Genomic DNA, 18,949 nt, shown 5'->3' with positions numbered 1-18,949 from the left:
GCTAACAGCCATTTAGCCAAGAGTGGGGATTACCTTGACAGTGCAGCACAGCCAGAAAAAAAACAATGAAATGCACATCTGTGTCGATCTACAATAGTTTCATTAACTCTCCATTATTTTTCCTGTCAAAGTAGACAACGAGACTACAGAATTGCGCTTCAGTTTCTGCAGTAAACGTATCACAAATCTCTAGTCTGTTTTTGTGATTAGTTTTACAATGCATCAGGTGCAAGATCTCTTCTTATATTAATATACTCTTATCTTTTAGTTCGAAATACGAAATGTACATTATACTAATTGTAGGATGTTGATGACAAATAATTGTTTGTCTTTTGTGATGCAACGTGTGTCCAATTATGAAAGCATAGCAGATGATTGTCCAGTAGCCGCGGGGAAAAATTATTATACATTTGGATTTATCTAGACAATGAGACTATTAAAATAATACGAGGGACCGACACTAGGTCTGCGCTGATCACAAGTAATTAGTTTTTTTGTCCTGCAGTATATGACTACACTAAACCAAGCTGTAACCACGCGAACTCCGTGGCTTGCGGACGCAGCACTGACGCCACTGAGTAGCTCGCATTACTTGTGACCAGAGACAGATATCATTATCATTTCAAAAACTTTTTGGTACTTTTAGCTACATTTCATTCCCAACAACATATGGTCTAAAACGGTTCTACTTAACTTTTCTACATAACTTTTTCACTACAAGATTTGTAAATCAAGTGCACAACGTTGACAAATAGCATCATTTCACAATGACTGTCAAGAAATATGGAAATATAAATGATTCAATACGAAGCTGTTACACTACCACGTGTACAAAAATCAGATTTTTTAGCCGCATACTGTCTTCAAAATTGGAAGCGTTACGAAACTAAGAAATCACGCGAAACGAAAAGTAGACTTTTTCTTTTTTCACGACGTAAGTAACACTTTTAAGGAAAAAATAAGTCCATAAAACGATGTGGCGAAGTCTTATATACCGCTAAGAATTTTTAAAACATGAAAATCAGAGAAGTGGATTTTCCCGCATTTCGCCGTCACGGCTCGGCGCGGTGCGCAATGTGAGTGCACTACACGTCGGCCTGAGCTGGCCAGGCACGAGCCGAGCCAGTACGCGTGGTCCTGACCCGGCCAGGCCCCGCCCCGGCCGGCAGTGTGAACGCAGCCTTAGTCTTTTAAGGAGGAGCATATTTGCCTGTTTTGTGCTCTGACAGGAGCATTTTTCAGCTGGTTCATTTATCTTCCCTTTTAAAGAAGGATGTGTTGTTTATATAGATCGAATTCTGAAGGTCAGTAAAGTTTTGACAGTTTATTTATATATATAAGCCCATTTACAAACTTTGACATATCTAAACAATTGATAAGTATGCATAACATAAGGTTAACAAAAAAATTTGCCTCCTGTCCAATGCAAGTTCACTTTACACTACCTTACATAACACTGCACACAATTTTTAGGCTACACCTACAGTATAGAAAAAAATGCAATGTTTGATTGGCAAGTACAAAGAATTTCATAAAACAAGATAATTTTTGTAGAATGCTTACACTGGCAGTTGGCACCATCTAACAATTTCAACGTCAGGACGGCCTGTACAGGCACGAAGTGCCCATTATGCTGAGACAACACTTTATTGCTGAAAAAATGGCGACTAAAAACATAGTTTGGTGACCTCAGAATCTTTGGGATGACCCAGAACCTTTGTCATGTGTTCATTCACTATGTCATTAAAACTACATTTGTGCCTCAGACTAGCCATTAGATGCATAACTATAGTAACTTTGAACCTCTGGATTATGATAATAGATAACGATAGCGAAAAAGTTTCATGGTGCCCTGAGAACACCATCTTAAGAATACACTGTAAAAAATTTGACAGTTTGCTATTAACAGAAATTATAGAAGTGACCTTCCCCACAGTTGATACTTTTCTGAACTCTAATGTCCGATATTGTACTTCTCCTGCTTCGGAAACCAAACTGAGCCTCTTTAAAAAGGTTGTATTTATTCATGTAACTCATTAACCTCTCTTTCATGACTGATTCAATTATTTTTAAGAATGAAGACAGTAGTGAGACTGGTAGTTGAACTGAATTGATAGTGTCTTTAAAAGTTGTTAAAAGGTGAATATCAGTAAAAGCAAAGCAAGAGTAATGGAATTTAGGTGAATTAAATAACAGAAATGTGACACTAAAGGAAGGCAATGAGTTTTGCTGCCTGAGAGAAAGAATAACTGAAGATGGCCAAATTAGAGAGGATATAAAATGCATATTGGTAACAGAAAGAAAAGAGTTTCTGAAAAAGAAATAAATATGAATTCAGGCCTTAAGAAGTTTTTTCTGTATGGAGTGTAACCTTGTACGGAAATGAAACATTGGTGATAAGCAGTTCAGACGAGAACAGAAATTTCTTACCTATAATGCTGCAGAGGAATGTCGAGAATTAGATGGATAGATAGAATAACTAACGAGGATATAAACTTTCACTCATTCCCCAAGATGATGTTACCAAGGTACACAGAAGGGTATAGTGCAACAGCAGACAAGTTGCACTTAGATTCACCTGTTCTGGATTATGTATTGTGTATGTATTATGTATACTGTAGAAGAGTTCTGGTATAGAACTCTTCTACAGTATTTGTAAAGACCCTGCCACACATCAGGACGGGCAAGAGAAATGGTGAGGAAGGGAACAGATTAGGCCAGGGTGTGCAGTTAGCCTTATACAACAAAACAGTCTCAGGACCGCACTGTGTGCATGCATCACAGCCGATTCCTGAATACATTGATGCCCCCCATCCCCCCAGTGACAGCCATTGTCCCGAGCTTCTACAGCTAAGAACGCCCGCGTGCACTTGTTGCCCCATGTCATGTGCTTGTGTGTAACAGCCGAGTTCAGATGTTCTGATGCCGAGCAGCAATACCCCGGTCGCCCCCCCCCCCCCCCCCTCGAATCTAGGAGGCTGCGAGGGTGCACCTCCCCCACCAAGATTTTATACAGCTTGCGGTCTGTCAGCTGAAGTCTCTGAGGGAACAGTGGCTGACTGGACACTAGCGCTCCACATCAGTGAAGTTTTTGCAAGTCCCGTAGGTATCTCCACCACAGGTATGGCAAGTCTCGTACCGGAACTTGATGATTTAATCAGCACGCAGACAGCCAGCAGATCTTCATCACCAGAGATTAGCCACGGTTTCTCTGAAACTTATAAACATGTCACTCTCTCCACTTCAAGATGCAGACAGAATGGTGGCATCATTTAATGTTTTGAGCCACTAAGCTCGATTACTTACACCCTAGCTATACTTCTGACGTAGTCCTGCTGGGTGGGTGGGGAGGGAGGGGGGGGGGGGATGAGTAAATTTGCCTTATACTTGTCCTGTCCACTTTTCTCACCTCACTCTGCCCTGAGCATGGGTTACTGGGCCCAGTTAAATCTACAACACGAGAGTTTCTCAGAGGCATGCAACTGCTCTGTCTTACAAAATGTTACTTCCAACCCTGGTCACACACTGTTGCTGCTCAAAGCATTCAGTTGGGCCATTATTCTGGCTGTGTCTCAAATTGAAGAAAATGATGAGCGTTTGCAGGCTGATTAGCTCGTCAAGTTCTGGCATGAGACTTGCCATACTTGTGGTGGGAAGGCAGCGGGATTTGGCGTGAGATGAGCACATACTGGCGTGTGCGCACACACACACACAGTGTGATCCTGAGACTAGATGGAGTGCTGCATAAGGCTGCTTGCAACACAACTTCCAGTACTACCACTGTTTCACTGCATTCACCACATGAATCTGTCCCCTCCACCACCATTTCTCTCACTCATTCTGACACATAATGGCCTGGAATAGGCTGGATCAGTAAATGGTTGTCACAATTCCCAAAACAATATGTTGTGTTGAGTCCAGCATCCAAATGCTACAGTTTTGTGAGATAAGTGATTGCTGGGTAATTCTAGAGACCCAAATGTTGTGTTTTAGTGTCTAGTAGTAGGATTGCGTATTTTGGTAATTATGTATGGGCAATGATACTTGGCAAATCTTCGATTCAGCAGTATTCGCTTGGAAAAAACATATGTGCAGCGAGTGTCACTGTTTATGTTTGATTCGATATTTCTTCTCAGTTGTTAACAGTTAATTTGTATTTGCTGGATATATCATGTTTAAAGTTACATTTGTGAAGCCACATGAACCCATGGGCATACCATTGTTTCAGGGTGACGGTAGATCTGATAAACTAGTACCAGTAAAGTGTTAGTTTTGAAGTCTTACAGGACGCTGATTGCTGTGCGCTAGGGCTGTAGCAGCCACGTTTTACATGGTGGGAGGGTTGATCATTTGTCTCACAATTGTTCAGTGTGTAGATGGGTGAGGACACAGCAGACAAAGTAATTTATAAGTCTTTTATGAATATTGAGTGCACTTGATAGTTATTTGTGTATCTGGTATTGACAGAAAGTATGCAAAATGGTAGAAACACATGCTTCTGCTGTTGCTACTAATGAAAATTCCCATGAGGAGCATGAGCATTAGGAACTCTTTCATACATTTGAGGCTTTGGAAGCCAGTTAGGTTCAACCAGAGTCAGGGAAAAATAAAGCAGAGTTGTGGATGGATTCTACTTCTTTTGATCTGTCTGTATAACTGCACTTATTGGTCCTGTTTCGGGTAAAATAACAGAAGATGTGTCAATGTTCATTAACAACATTACAGCTGTTCCTGCAATAAGCAGTTGGTCGCATGAAGTAACCCTTCGTGAGGCTACCTTGGGTTTAATAGGTAAAGCCAGGATATAAGTGTTGTATCATGATCCTCAGTAAAGCATATTCGTTTCAGCAGTTGGGTTCGGTGGACTATGCCAGCATTACCAAAAACTAAATAGCCCCTGAATTTTTCATGAGAAGCTCAGTACTTTGTCTTTGAAATATAATAAGTCAACAGCAGTTTTTTTCAGACACGCAATGCGCAGATATATGTGCCTACCGAGAATGCAGAGGCACCGAGAATGCAGAGGCCAATGAAGTAGTGCAGCAGGAAGCAGAAAATGGAGCATTAGATTTTTCTTGCACTGAATACAAACAGAAAAATCTAATGCTCACAGAAATGTCACAAAGAGTTTTCATTGAGAATCCTAAAGATTTAACAGTATCTCTTAGAGTTGCAGCACAATTGGAGGCAATCCATTTTGCCCTAAAGCTTTAGATGTCAAAGGTTGTAGGTGTGCTCATGCGGGCCACATGCAGGAACTGTGGGCAACCAGAGTGTTACTCATGTGTGGATGTGGGCCACTGAGCAGGAAATTGTCAAAGAGGGAATGTGGGAAGCACTGTTGATTATGCATCCGTCAAATTCAAATCGGAATCTTTGATTGTTGGGAAGCAACCCCAACAGATCATAACACTGCACAGGACAGAGCACAAACAAAAGGCTACTTAGTGAGTGGTGTGCAAAGAGGTTTCTTGTAGACACCAGGGTGCAATGTCCGTTATGTGTCTGGATCTGGTGAGCAGAAGGATACTTAAGCCATCATGTTATAAGTTACATGGTGTTGGCAATAATGGTGTGGAGTTGTTTTAGTATGATGATACTTGAGTTTACTCTTGGGACAACTAAGTTTATGGAACAAATGGAAGTTTTACCATAAGTGGGTGAAGGATAGTCAGTGATTTTTCAGGCTAGATTTTCTTTACAAACATCATGCTAGGATTTATCTTTGGTGACGTATTATTGAGCTTAGTGAAACTTTGTTTCACTTCGTGATACAGTTGCAAATGAGGCCATAGTGCAAGGCTCATCTGTCATGAAGGTGATGCCAACTAAACTGCAAACAAGTTTGTTAAAGACTGACCAAAAGAAATGGGAAAAGTTGTGAGAGTTTCAGTGGGTACTGATCTGCCTTGTGGAGCTTTGTATGTGGTTGAATCACTCTCAAGCAGTGAAGTGTTGGATGGTTCACACAGTTCTGTGCATAGAAGCTTAGTGCACAAGAGTAATGTTGATGGGGAATATATGGTTCCAGTTAGTGTAGATAATTTTGGCAGAGGTGGCATTGGTCCATCAAAAGGTATAATTCCAGCCACTAAAGAAGTATTAAAGGAAGAAGAATTCGATAGGTTGAATCTGGATATAAGCCATAAGCAAACTTTCGATGCAGCGAGAACTTGGGTCACTTGAAGGGCTGTGATCACACAGCTATGGAAGAAGTAGCAACTTGTTTTGTATAGATGTGTGGTTAGCAGCAACTCCGGTAACTCAGCACTTTATACCAACAGAGGATAATACAATGATTTATAGAAAAATGTATCACGTACTGAGACATTTACAGCTGTTAATACAGGAGTTCACTGAACAACTATGAGATGGGATCATAGAACCTAGTGACAGTCCCTGGAGCACAAATACAATGATTGTCCCTTAGAAATTATTGGATGGAATGAGAAAATATAGGTTTTACTGTGATTGTAGGTTTCTGACTGCACAGACTGTTACAGAAGCTAATCCAGTCCTTAATATTACGGAAACCTTTGGATAATTTGGGTCAGTGTCATTATTTTACTATAGTGGAATTCAAAAGTGACTATCATCAGTTAGAAGTAGCATTTGAGGATAGACCAAAGACAGCATTTACAGCACCATGCAGACATTATCAGTATAAACAGATACCATTTGGTTTAAAAAATGCACCTGCTACCTTTCAGCAGTTACTGGATGGAATTTTAAGAGGGTTAAAGCATAGAACTGTATCGTGCATTTGGATGACATAATAGATTACACAAAAGGATATATTGGAGTATGTGAAATAACTGGAGGATGTATTTAACAGATTATGGTCAGAATGTTTGATGCTGAACACGGACAGGTGCCACTTTGTTCAAACTCAAGCTACCTATCTGGGACACTTTAGTAGTGAATGTGATGCACAGATTGATCTTTGTCTTACAGATATAATTTAAAATTTTCCAATACCACACACAACCCAAAGGATACCATAGTTTGTTGATTTGTGTAACTACCGCCATAAATTTGTAAAGGACCTTGTAAAAATAGCTGGCTGTCCAGCTTGTTTTGATATAATCTCAACAAAACTGCTCAGTTACTTCATTAGCACATCTGCGACAGTGGCCTCTACTGCTTGGTTGTGGCTGGAAAAAAGCTTAAAAAATTTACAGTTTGCGCACCGAACTTTTTTGGGATGCAGCATATTTTTGGTGAATAGATCTTCAACAGGTGGCCCCCAAACAAATGGAGGGCATCTGAAAATACAGAAACTGAAAATAAACTGAAAATAGATTAAGAATAAAATAATTTTTCCGAATGAGACTAAGGAAATTCTGAAGTAAGCCTTTATTCTTATGGCATGTACATATGTATGTATGTTGTGCAAGGTTCCAAGAGTATGTTAAACTGTAGAAGAGTGAGAAAAACACAGTAGAAGAAGCAAGTGCAACAGGAATAGTGTGCAAGAACCTGAAGTAATTTGGTAACACTCATTGAAAAGTAAAGAAAGATGAGGAAGTCCAGAGGCAACAACCGACACTGGAAGTTAGTATGGTACTTTATTTTAAAATATTTATATGAAAGAATACACAGCACACAAATAAAATTTATATACAAAATCTTCATAAATAGACATGGTTTGAATTGTATTTGGGCAACCTATTTACATTTTACACACTCCGATTTATAAAATAAATTAGCACAGGAAAAAAACAAGAAAACAACTTTGTATTTGTCTTTTCACATTGAGATTTTGTAAATAGCTTTAGGATTTTGAGGGAAATGACTGGCCACATGATATGTCATTGTGTGTCTAATCTCATCTTCATTAACTAATATAAATTTATACAGAGAACTGCAGGAAGAATTGTTGTTTTTAAGCCAATTTCAACAATATCACAGGTACTGACTGTCTATCCAAGTTTTTAGTTGAGTAATTTTAGGAGTTTCACATAAACCAATGTTTCATCAATCATGATTATCAGAAACACATGTTAAAAAAGCTTGATAAACTTTTTTTAATAATATCATGGACTTGTTAAAAGGAAAGTAGAATCCTGAAAGAAAATTTCTGGACACATGACAATTTATGTCACATCACAGAGACAATGAATTTCCAAAAGTATTGACATATGAAAATGTAAAATAGTAATGTATAGCTTTTTAAAGTTCATATATTTTATTCATTCACCTTCACAGTATTTATCTGCTGATTTGATATGCAAGCCACTGTGCACATTTGAATTTCTTGCTATCTTTGTATGATATGGTGCAAGAATAGAAAACAGATTTTGATATTTCCATTTTGTGTTCCCCATTACTCCCATAAAATGGCATTGAATATGATGTGAAAATAATTATATTTCACAAGAAGATTGACTACCACTTCATACAAAATTGTATGTTTTAGTATTGCTAGAGCAAGCCAAGCCATATCAACCTCATACTATTGTTTTCTTAATGCCTTTAATGTTCATTCTAACACTGAAATGTGAACATCATTCACAATAATATACAAGTGTCTCTTCTGCATGATTGTGTTTATTATTGTTAATAAAATACTGTGCAGTCCACTATTCTTCCACTCTCACTGGTCGATTGTTTTATTTTACTGCATTCATTATGACTTATCTTCTCTGATCTCATTACCATGAATTAATCTCCTCAACATTGCTATGTTTATCTGCCTTGCTCAATGCTCTAGTATAAGATGCACAATTGCTGCATGCCTCAGCTAGTCTACCTCATATGTTCTTTATGCAGCCTGAATGTTCAATACAGTTTCTTCCATCTCCCCTTTTATTTCTTTTTACAAATTAAAATAATTTCTTCAGTATTCTACTGCAGCACAACATTTTGAATAACTTATATTTCAACATGTTTACCACACAAGGTGATCTTTTGGGACCACGATCAGTGGCCTCTATAGAAAATTTTCTTATTTGTGGAACTTCGATGTCTTCTAGTACAATACTGTTAATTTTAGTTGCATTCAGTAATTTTTTTTCTTTAATCAAACATTTTATCTGCCATCCATAAAATCTGAATACACAGTTCAACAATATGGAAAAAGTATATTGTTACTCACACATAGCAGAAGCAGTGAGTCACAATGAAAAAGAAAGATAGAAATATTTCAGCTTTTGGCCAAAAACTCACACCCATTTATACAGCAAAACACACTCACACTCACACTCACACACACACACACACACACACACACACACACACACACACACACACAGCCACACACAGCCACACACACACACACACACACACAGCCACTATCTCTGGGTGTGTGAGAGTTTTTGTGTGAATGTGTGTGTTTCTACTTCTGAAGGAGAACGTTGTCCAAAAACTGAATATTTCTAGCGTTCTTTTTCTTTGTGCCTGTCTACAGTCTTTTTCTTTGTGTCTGTCTGCAACTCAATACATCTTCTATGTAGTGAGTATCACTCTATCCTTTCCAAACTATTTTTATTTCTTCCTCGACTTACCAATGTTTGAACACACCGTTCATTATTCAACATTCCCTAAAAGTCATATTTTGCATTTATTAGCCAGATATAGTGGAAAATTATCTGTTCTGCTCATTCTGCGATCATATTTCTTTTGTTGTCACCCTACAAATCCATCTCATTTTTCAGAACAGGTATTATGACATTCATTGTAATAATCACAAATCAGGAGCTCTTCTCATGTTTTTCTAACTCTTTAAAGCTTTGACAATCACAGTATGATAGTTATTTTATTATATTTTGTTATTCTGAGTGAAGTTTGTATGCAGGAGAAATCAAGTTAAATGTACAACCTTTATATTTTTTTAACCACTGAATCAAATTTCCTAATTAGTTCCAATACTATTTTTTCTATTCTCATGGCTTGTTTGAGAATAATATTTCACTATTGGTAAAGGTTTATTCCAACATAAAATCAGATTTCTATGATAATGGAAAGATCTTTCTTTGAGCAGTGTGCAGCACTGGAAAATTAAGACTGACTCACTGTCACATTATCATTGTCACAAATTTGCAGTTCTGCAGAATTCCCTATACTACTACTTCTCCCCCTCCCCAACCTTATTTTTGAGATGTGAGTGATATATCTACTATATCTAGATAGTCCATGAAGATGTGATGATCACCGTGCATTGCTTTGCATAAGCTATTCATCCACTGCTGTCAGAATTAGCATCTGCATAACATGTCTTTTTATGGTCCAATTCTATGTGAATACACATCCTCCTCCTTATCAATATAACTCTGGAAATCCTGTTATGATATTAGTAGAAAATTCTTTGTATTGACACTGAAATGTATATATAAAATAAAATCAGATGCTCAAAAAATATTACATTTTTCTGTAACCAGAAATAGTATCCATAAATTATATTATGTTCAATGTACATAAACAGTGTGTATGAACATATTGTGGTACATATTTGATCAGACCTCTTCCATTACAAGGTCAAATCTGCTCTCATCCTGACTTAACACAGCATCAATATTGTAACAAGCTGCATGTAGAGTAATTATTACCAAGGAAGCACCTGAAAAAGAAGAAACAAATGTAAATAAAATGTTGTAAATAAAATAGAAAGAAACTTCCACATGGGAAAAATATATTAAAAACAAAGATTCCAAGACTTACCAAGTGGGAAAGTGCCGGTAGATAGGCACAATAAATAAAACGCACGAACACACACACAGAATTTCGAGCTTTCGCAACCGGCGGCTGCTTCGTCAGCAAAGAGGGAAGGAAAAGGAAAGATGAAAGGATGTGGGTTTTAAGGGAGAGGGTAAGGAGTCATTCCAATCCCGGGAGCAGAAAGACTTACCTTAGGGGGAAAAAAGGATAGGTATATACTAGCGCGCGCGCCCACACACACACACACACACACACACACACACACACACACACACACACACACACACACACATCCATCCATACACAGACACAAGCTTGTGTCTGTGTGTGTGTGTGTGTGTGTGTGTGTGTGTGTGTGTGTGTGTGTGTGTGCCGCCGGTTGCGAAAGCTCGAAATTCTGTGTGGGTGTTCGTGCGTTTTATTTATTGTGCCTATCTACCAGCGCTTTCACGCTTGGTAAGTCTTGGAATCTTTGTTTTTAATATAAATAAAATGTTGTGTTGAAAATAATTTAGCGCTGAGAGATGAGGCTATTATAAAGTGGTATATGCAACACGTCACACTATATCAGAATCACAATTTGCGTATTCAGGGCAGGAAATGATTTTTAAACATTTTACACTGATGCATTATCTAAATCTTCATTTTCTCATTGTGGGATGTCATGTCTTGACAGTTCTGTATTCTCTTGATAAAAATCACACTTTAACCTAACTGGAATACTTCCATCTATAGTAGTAAATTTAGCACATTGGCCGAGATGAGTACCATAATTAATAAAAATTAATTATTTCTTGCAATTTCAGATATTACTGCATAATCAAATATTTGTTTGGCATCGTGTTTTCTTCAAGTAGAAAGAAGCTAACACGTAACCTGAAAGTAAATTTAATTTTAAATGGTGCACTAGGAGAGAAGTACTGCACATGATCTAGGGGTTTGTGTCTTTTACTACCAATCCAAAAGTGCAATGTCCCAGGTCTGATTCAATACACTGCTAAGATTATGAATAAAAACGTCAATTATAGTGACTGAAGGCTTCCGGTATACAGAGTCACTCATTCTACATATGACTTCCAAACAGAGGGCAAAGGCTCAAGCCACTCTTTTGCCTTTGGGGTAGTAAACAATCCAAACAGGTGAAACAAGTCAGCGCTATTCAATAGCACAGCATGAGGATGCAGAAGTCAATGGAAACTGCTGGATTAAAAACTAAAAAGTGTATCCACAGAACATGCAGTCTTGTACAATAATCTCTTGTTTATTATTCCTTTCACATTTTAAATTAAATATAAGCTCTGGAGGTATACTAGTCACATGTTTGGATCTTCAGGTGAGGCTATGCAGAATGTTAAGACACTTCAATGTCATAAGGAAAGCGGTTCTATGGATCAGTGAGGTGAAATGGGAATCTGGTTGGATGAGTAAAAAGTAATAATAGCAGCATTAGTAAATAGTGTAATGGGTGTTGATATTCTTATGAATATAAGTGTAGGTATAAAGATGAGCAACCCAGAGTATGAATGATTTTTATGAGGGCTGAATCAAAGTTGACAGCAACCACATTTGTAGAGGTTTACATGCCCACTTCACAAGCTGACACTGAGGAAATAGAAAGAATATATTAGGAAATGTAGAAATTGATGAACAATATGATTGGCAATGAATATTTGATAATTCTATGTGACAGGACTGCAACAGAATGTGTAAGAAGGGAAGGGACAATTACTGGAGAATATGAGTTGAAAATGAAAGAAGAGGAAGTGATACTTATAGACCTCTGCAATAGGTTTCACAACTGATTTCACATGGTGTCTGTTCTTTGGGACATGTCTGAAAGAACAGCCACCAAGTATTCATACAAATGATTTGCCTTGATGGACAATGAATCCACAACCTTCAGTGTGGCTGCATATTTATGTTCAACCTCCAGCGGGAATCTAAAATTTGCGAACGTGGAGACTTCGGACAGGTATTCCTAGATGGGAATATGAGTTAAATGGGGAGTGTGCCAAAATTGTCTGTGCATTTGAGATGAACACTGTGTCTGGATGGCGCAATGATTAACACAACTGCCTTGTAAGCGGTAGATCCTGGGTTTGGGTCCCAGCCTGGCAGACATTTTCACTCGTTGCCGCTGATTCCATAAATTCCCAATGCAGCTGATATTAGTTCTTCCCTTTCCTTTCTTCCCCGTTCACCTTCAATTTACATAATAGGTTTCAAAAGGTTGTAGCAAATAGTCTCTTCCAAAATCACGAGGGAAAGGGAAAATGTATACACGAGAAAGACAAGAAAGTGCAGGAAGATATCAACTAGACAATATCATGATTGAAAAGAGATCTAGAAATCAAATTATGGGCTGAAAAGCATGCTCAAGAGTGGACATAAACTTAAATCACAAATCCACAGTGATGGTGAAGAGGCTGAATTTCAAGAGGATGAATAAAAAGGAGTACACAATGAAGTGGAGTACTGAAAATTTGATGCAGGTTGAAGTATAGTGCAAATTCTCGAACGCAACAATGAATGGTCTAAGTAAATTACCCAGAATAAATCAGTAGAAGCCAAGTGGAATATAATACAGAACAAAATAATTGAGGCAAGACAGGACACCATAGGCATAGCAAAAGAAGAGGGACAAAATAAAGTGGGGGTGGGAGGCGATGCTGTGAATAACTCAGGAAATACTTGAGCTTACAGATGAAAGAAGAAAAATCTAGAGCGCTCAGAATGACAAAATAATCTGGTAGTAAAGGCTGCTTAGGAATGAAATGAACAGGAAGTATGAACTAGCTAAATAAAAATAGATGATAGAAACATGTAAATACATTGAGAAAGAAATGATGGTAGGAAAACTTAGCTTTACCTACAGGAAGCTCAAAGTCAAAGAAGTAAAATGTAAATGTGTTCATCATGAAGTGTAGATGGGGAACCTTTCTTAATTGCAGAAGAAAAAGCAGACATATAGCAGGAGTAGACTGATGGTCTATATTATAGAGAAGTTGGCAACAGTCAATGTGTACCTTTGGTGTTATTGAAACCTTTGGAGAGTGGAGGAACTATCTGCTTAACAAGTTTGTTTGCATGGCCATCTTCCCCAGCAAGCACAAAAATAAAACTGCTTTTTCGTGCTGCAACTTAATTCATTTTTTCCCAGAAGTGTTTCACTTTTTTCTTGCTCTAAGGCATATTCAGTGGGATTTATAACAATAAAGTTTTGTTATTTTTAGATTATCAAACAGTTCATGTCAGATTTTTTAATGTAAATAAGTAATTACTTACAGTTTTCAGTGATCTGTGTTTCCTCTCATCTGGTCTGACGGTCGCACTATAATTTTATTTCCAAAACATAAGCATAATTCTGTATTCTGTACTTTTTCATACTGTTCACCATGTTTCTCCTTTATTGTGGTGTACTATTACTCAGTCTTTTTCTGGCAGATATAGCTACTGTGCTTTTAACTACGTAAATATTTTTAACTTTATTGTGTGTTTCCTCCTCTTTGGTTTATTACCTACATGTTGTCAGCCTACTGATGTATAAGTTCAAAACCATCTTTTATTCATGATATATATATATATATATATATATATATATATATGTGTGTGTGTGTGTGTGTGTGTGTGTGTGTGTGTGTGTGTAAAGGGGGCGGGGGTGGAAGGGGGAGGGGTTGGTGGTTTGAGTTGTAGAGTGTTGAATATGAATGTAGTAACTGTTGGAGAGTGTTGAAAGCTTTGGCGACAGCTAATCTGACTTGTGGTTTTAGTGTTATGTGGAGAGGTTCATGGATAAGTGAGTGAAAAGGTGTTGGGTGTTGTTGTTGTTATACTGGGTGGTATTATTATTATTTTATTATTATTACTATATTCATACTCTTTGGGAGTGTTATTCCATATTTTATCTATTAGTGTAAACAATGAATTGTTTGGCATGTGTAGTTGATCATTCAACAGGGTTTTCCTTTCTGCTTCTCTTTACTGTGTGTGGTAATTTTCTTCCAGCATTAGTTGGTTCTCTCCAAATTTGAAGTGGTTTATCCCATACTTCCAGGTTCTGATGTGTTCTTTGTATCGGACATCAAATGTTCTACCTATTTGTCTTATGTTTCTGTCTTCTCAAGTGTTACACTGTAGTTGATATATACCTGCTTTCTGGTATATGTCTGTTTTTTGTCAGTTTTGGGGTGTATTTTTGGAAAGAACTGTCTGTTGTGTATGCCATCTTTATTCCCTGTCTTTTGAAAATGTTGGCGATTTTATATTTGTGTTTGTATGGCATTGTGTACCATATTGTGTTTTCTTTAATCTTTTTCTGATTATTCTATGTAGTCGTTATGGTACTGCGTGTTTCTGTCTGATTCTGCTGCTTTTATTTTACTTTTAATTTTGTTGTTTAGCTTTGTGACAATGTTACTATCGTAACCATTGTTTTGTGCTATTTGCATTACTATGACCAGTTCTTTTTGGTAGTTTTCTTTCGTGAGTGGCCTGTGTTGAGTCTATGGAGCATGTGTTGAAGTGCTGCTTGCTTTCATGAGTGTGGGTGGTTCGATGAAATTTTTATATCCAGAAAGTTAATTTAGTTATTCTGTTCTCTTTCAATAATGAATTTTATATTTTTATGTACCTTGCTGATGTCAGTATGTAGTTTTTCAATTTTTGTTTGTGTTTCATCTATTAAACAAAGGATGTCATCCAAGTACCTGAACCAATATAATATGTTGTATTCTTTTGCTACTATTTTTGTGAAAATGGTCTGTTCAATGTGGTTTATAAAAATATTTGCTAAGACTCCTGAAATTGGAGACCCCATTGGTAATCCACCTTCTTGTAAATAAAATTCGTTATTGAACTGGAAATAATTTTGTTCTGTTATGAGCTTTATTAATGTGTGTATTTCCTTAATCTGTTCATCAGGGAGTTAACTATAAGCTTTCAAGTGCTTATCTACGATTTCTATCATTTTTGGTACTGGTATGTTGGAATAGATGCTTTCTAAATGAAATGAGAGGAGTGTTATTGTGCCTGGGATTTTTATATCTTTTTTGTTATATTAGCTGTGTAATGTTTTTAATGGTTCTGTCTACTTGTACTTTGAAATTTTCTGACAGTAATTTTAAGATGTCTCCTGCAAGCTTGTAAGTGGGGAATTTTCTGAAATCCAGTATTGGTCTCACAGAAAGATTCAGTTTGTAGATCTTTGGTTGACTTCAGAGGACAGGTGGGGTGGTATTAATTTGTGTCAACTCTCTTTTCTCTATGTTATCCGGTACGATCCTGTACAAATATCAAGAGCTCAGATGGATAACTAGTCCTAAGCAAAGAAGGGAGTATGTAGAGGAGCTATACAAGGGTGATGTACCTGAGGGCAATATTATGGAACTGGAAGAGGATGTAGATGAACATGAAATGGGAGATATGATACTGTGTGAAGAATTTGACAGAGCACTGAAAGACATAAGTCAAAAAAAGGCCCCGGAAGTAGACAACATTCCATTAGAACTACTGATAGCCTTGGGAGAGTCAGCCATGACAAAACTCTTCCATCTGGTGAGCAAGATGTATGAGACAGGCGAAATACCCTCAGACTTCAAGAAGAATATAATAATTCAAATCCCAAAGAAAAGGATGTTGAAAGGTGTGAAAATTATCGAACTATCAGTTTAATGTCACATTTGCAAAATACTAACACAAATTCTTTACTGACGATTGGAAAAACTGCAAGAAGCCGACCTTGGGGAAGATCAGTTTGGATTCCATAGAAATGTTGGAACACGCAAGGCAATACTGACCCTATGACTTATCTTAGAAGACAGATTAAGGAAAGGCAAACCTAGTTTCTAGCATTTGTAAACTTAGAGAAAGCTTTTGACAATGTTGACTGGAATACTCTCTTTCAAATTCTGAAGGTGGCAGTGGTAAAATACAGGGAGCAAAAGGCTATTTACAATTTGTACAGAAACCAGATGGCAGTTTTAAGAGTCGAGGGACGTGAAAGGGAAGCAGTGGTTGAGAAGGGAGTGAGTTTTGCTATTTGGGGAGCGAAATAACTAGTGATGGCAGAAATAGGGAGGATATAAAATGTAGACTGGCTATGGCAAGGAAAGTGTTTCTGAAGAAGAGAAATTTGTTAACATCTAATATAGATTTAAATGCCAGGAAAGTCTTTTCTGATAGGATTTGTATGGATAATAAATAGTTTAGACAAGAAGAGAATAGAAGCTTTTGAAAAATGGTGTTACAGAAGAATGCTGAAGATTAGATGGGTAGATCACAAACTAATGAGGAGGTAGTGAAGAGTAATGGGGAGAAGAGGAATTTGTGTGACAACCTGACTAAAAAAAGAGAGCGATTGGTGGGACACGTTCTGAGACATTAAAGAATCACCAATTTAGTATTGAACAGAAGTGGGGAGGGTAAAAATCGCAGAGGGAGACCAAGAGATGAAGAAGCTTGCACAGGATACAGCAGCATGGAGAGCTGCATCAAACCAGTCTCTGGACTGAAGACCACAACAATCCAGTATGATCTCTATATTTTTCAGACTGTTTTTTACTTTTGTCTGGAATCTGCTTGTTTTGTCTGATTTTAATTTCGTAATGTCATTTTGTATAATGAATTCTTGTGTTTTTTCAATATATTGTTCTTTGTTTATTAGTACCATTTTGTTCCCCTTGTCTGCTTTTGAAATGATAACATTTTCATTTTGAAGTTTTCTCCTAAGTTTCCTGAGTGTTTAAGATACTATTTTTTGTTGTTTTTGTGGTGTTGTACTTTTATACTGGTTATTATATTAAGGATTTCTTTTTTTACTAGTTCTCTAGTTAGTCCAATATATTGGCACTCCTGTTTCCATTCCTATCTTCCCTTGTCAAAAAACTTTCTGCGTCTATAATTAGATTTTCTATGTAATCTTCATCTATTTCTGAATTTACATTGTATTTTAATCATTTCTCCAACAGCTGTCTTGCTTTACTGTTTAATTGTGTGTCTGTAAGGTTCACTGATCTTGGCTAGAATTTGTGTGTATATTTTTCTTGGTTGTGTGTAAAGATACTGCGCTGTGACTTGAGTTTTTTTGAAATGGTTGATATATAATAATAATAATAATAATAATAATAATAAAAAGTACCACCCAACACCTTTCCACTCATTTATCCATGAACTCCTTCACAGAACCTTGAAACCAAAAGTCACACACACACACACACACACACACACACACACACACACACACACACACACACAGATAAACATCATGAACAAAAGTTGGTTTTGAACATATGCTTTGTTAGGTTGGCAACATGTAGGTAAACAAACCAAAGACGAGGAAATACACAATGAAGTTAAAAATATTTTCGTTGTTAAAAGCACAGTGTTTGAACAAATAGTTATATCTAGTGGCAAAAGAATAATAGTACACCACAAAAAAGAAGGAGAAACATGGGGAACAATATGAAAAAGTTAAGAATACAAAATTGTGCTTATGATTCGGAAATAAAATGGTAGATTGATCTCCATACCACATGAGAGGAAACACAGATCACAGACAACAAAGTAATTACTGATTTACATAAAAAAATGCAACGTAAACTGATACTCTAACAAATAACAAATGTATCATTATAGGCAAAAATAAAGCTGCAGCAAGAAAAGGTGGCTTTATTTACAAAACAAGTGGAACTATGTGCTTCTTTCAGTTGGTGTCAAAATTCCATTAAACAGGTGACATACCTGTAAGCATAGGTTTCAGGTGGCCATTGTCACTGTCACTAAAATTCTTTTTGGCTGTTTACCGTGTTGTCAATACATAAAATTGTCTGATGTTTTGCCCACTGTTGCAAATAGCCTTCCTCAGAGCTGTTTGCAACAGTGGCCAAAACACTGGACAATTTTATATATGGACAATGTGGTCAACAACTCAGAAGAATTTTTTTGACGAATGACTGTGCTGAAAAGTGTTAGTGTCACATACCAAAGAAGGCACAACCAGGTAAATGTGAAACTACTGGACGGTCAGTTTGACAAGCAACACTTGTAAATTGCTGACCTGAATAATATACAGAATAATATGAATAATATTGAAGACCTACTGGATGAAGATCAGTTTGTTTTCAGAAATGGCAAAGGTACGAGAGGTACAACTCTGACCTTGCACTTAGTATGGAAGGAAAATCAACACATATTCCTGCAATCTGTAGACCCAGGGAAAGTTTTGAAAATGTGACGTGGACGAAGATGATCGCAGTTCTAAGATGAATGGATCTAATGTACAGAGACAGATGAATAA

The 18,949-nt window shown here is 37.1% G+C and overlaps 1 protein-coding gene across 2 annotated transcripts in view; it reads right to left on the bottom strand.

The window, feature by feature from the left end:
* Window positions 1-7,549: 7,549 nt before the first annotated feature.
* The window catches only part of LOC126285017 (prenylated Rab acceptor protein 1), a 53,704-nt gene continuing 42,304 nt past the window's right edge, over window positions 7,550-18,949 (bottom strand). For both annotated transcript variants that reach the window (XM_049984327.1, XM_049984328.1), the window contains exon 4: window positions 7,550-10,558. In XM_049984327.1, the coding sequence (XP_049840284.1) occupies window positions 10,455-10,558 (104 nt within the window). In that variant the 3' untranslated portion in view covers window positions 7,550-10,454. The remainder of the gene's footprint in view (window positions 10,559-18,949) is intronic.

Source organism: Schistocerca gregaria, chromosome 8 (genome assembly GCF_023897955.1).
Source record: "Schistocerca gregaria isolate iqSchGreg1 chromosome 8, iqSchGreg1.2, whole genome shotgun sequence".
In the NCBI taxonomy this organism is placed as follows: Eukaryota; Metazoa; Arthropoda; class Insecta; order Orthoptera; family Acrididae; genus Schistocerca; species Schistocerca gregaria.
The sequence above is the reverse complement of the archived record's forward strand: the minus strand, read 5'-3'. Positions and strand labels throughout refer to the sequence as shown.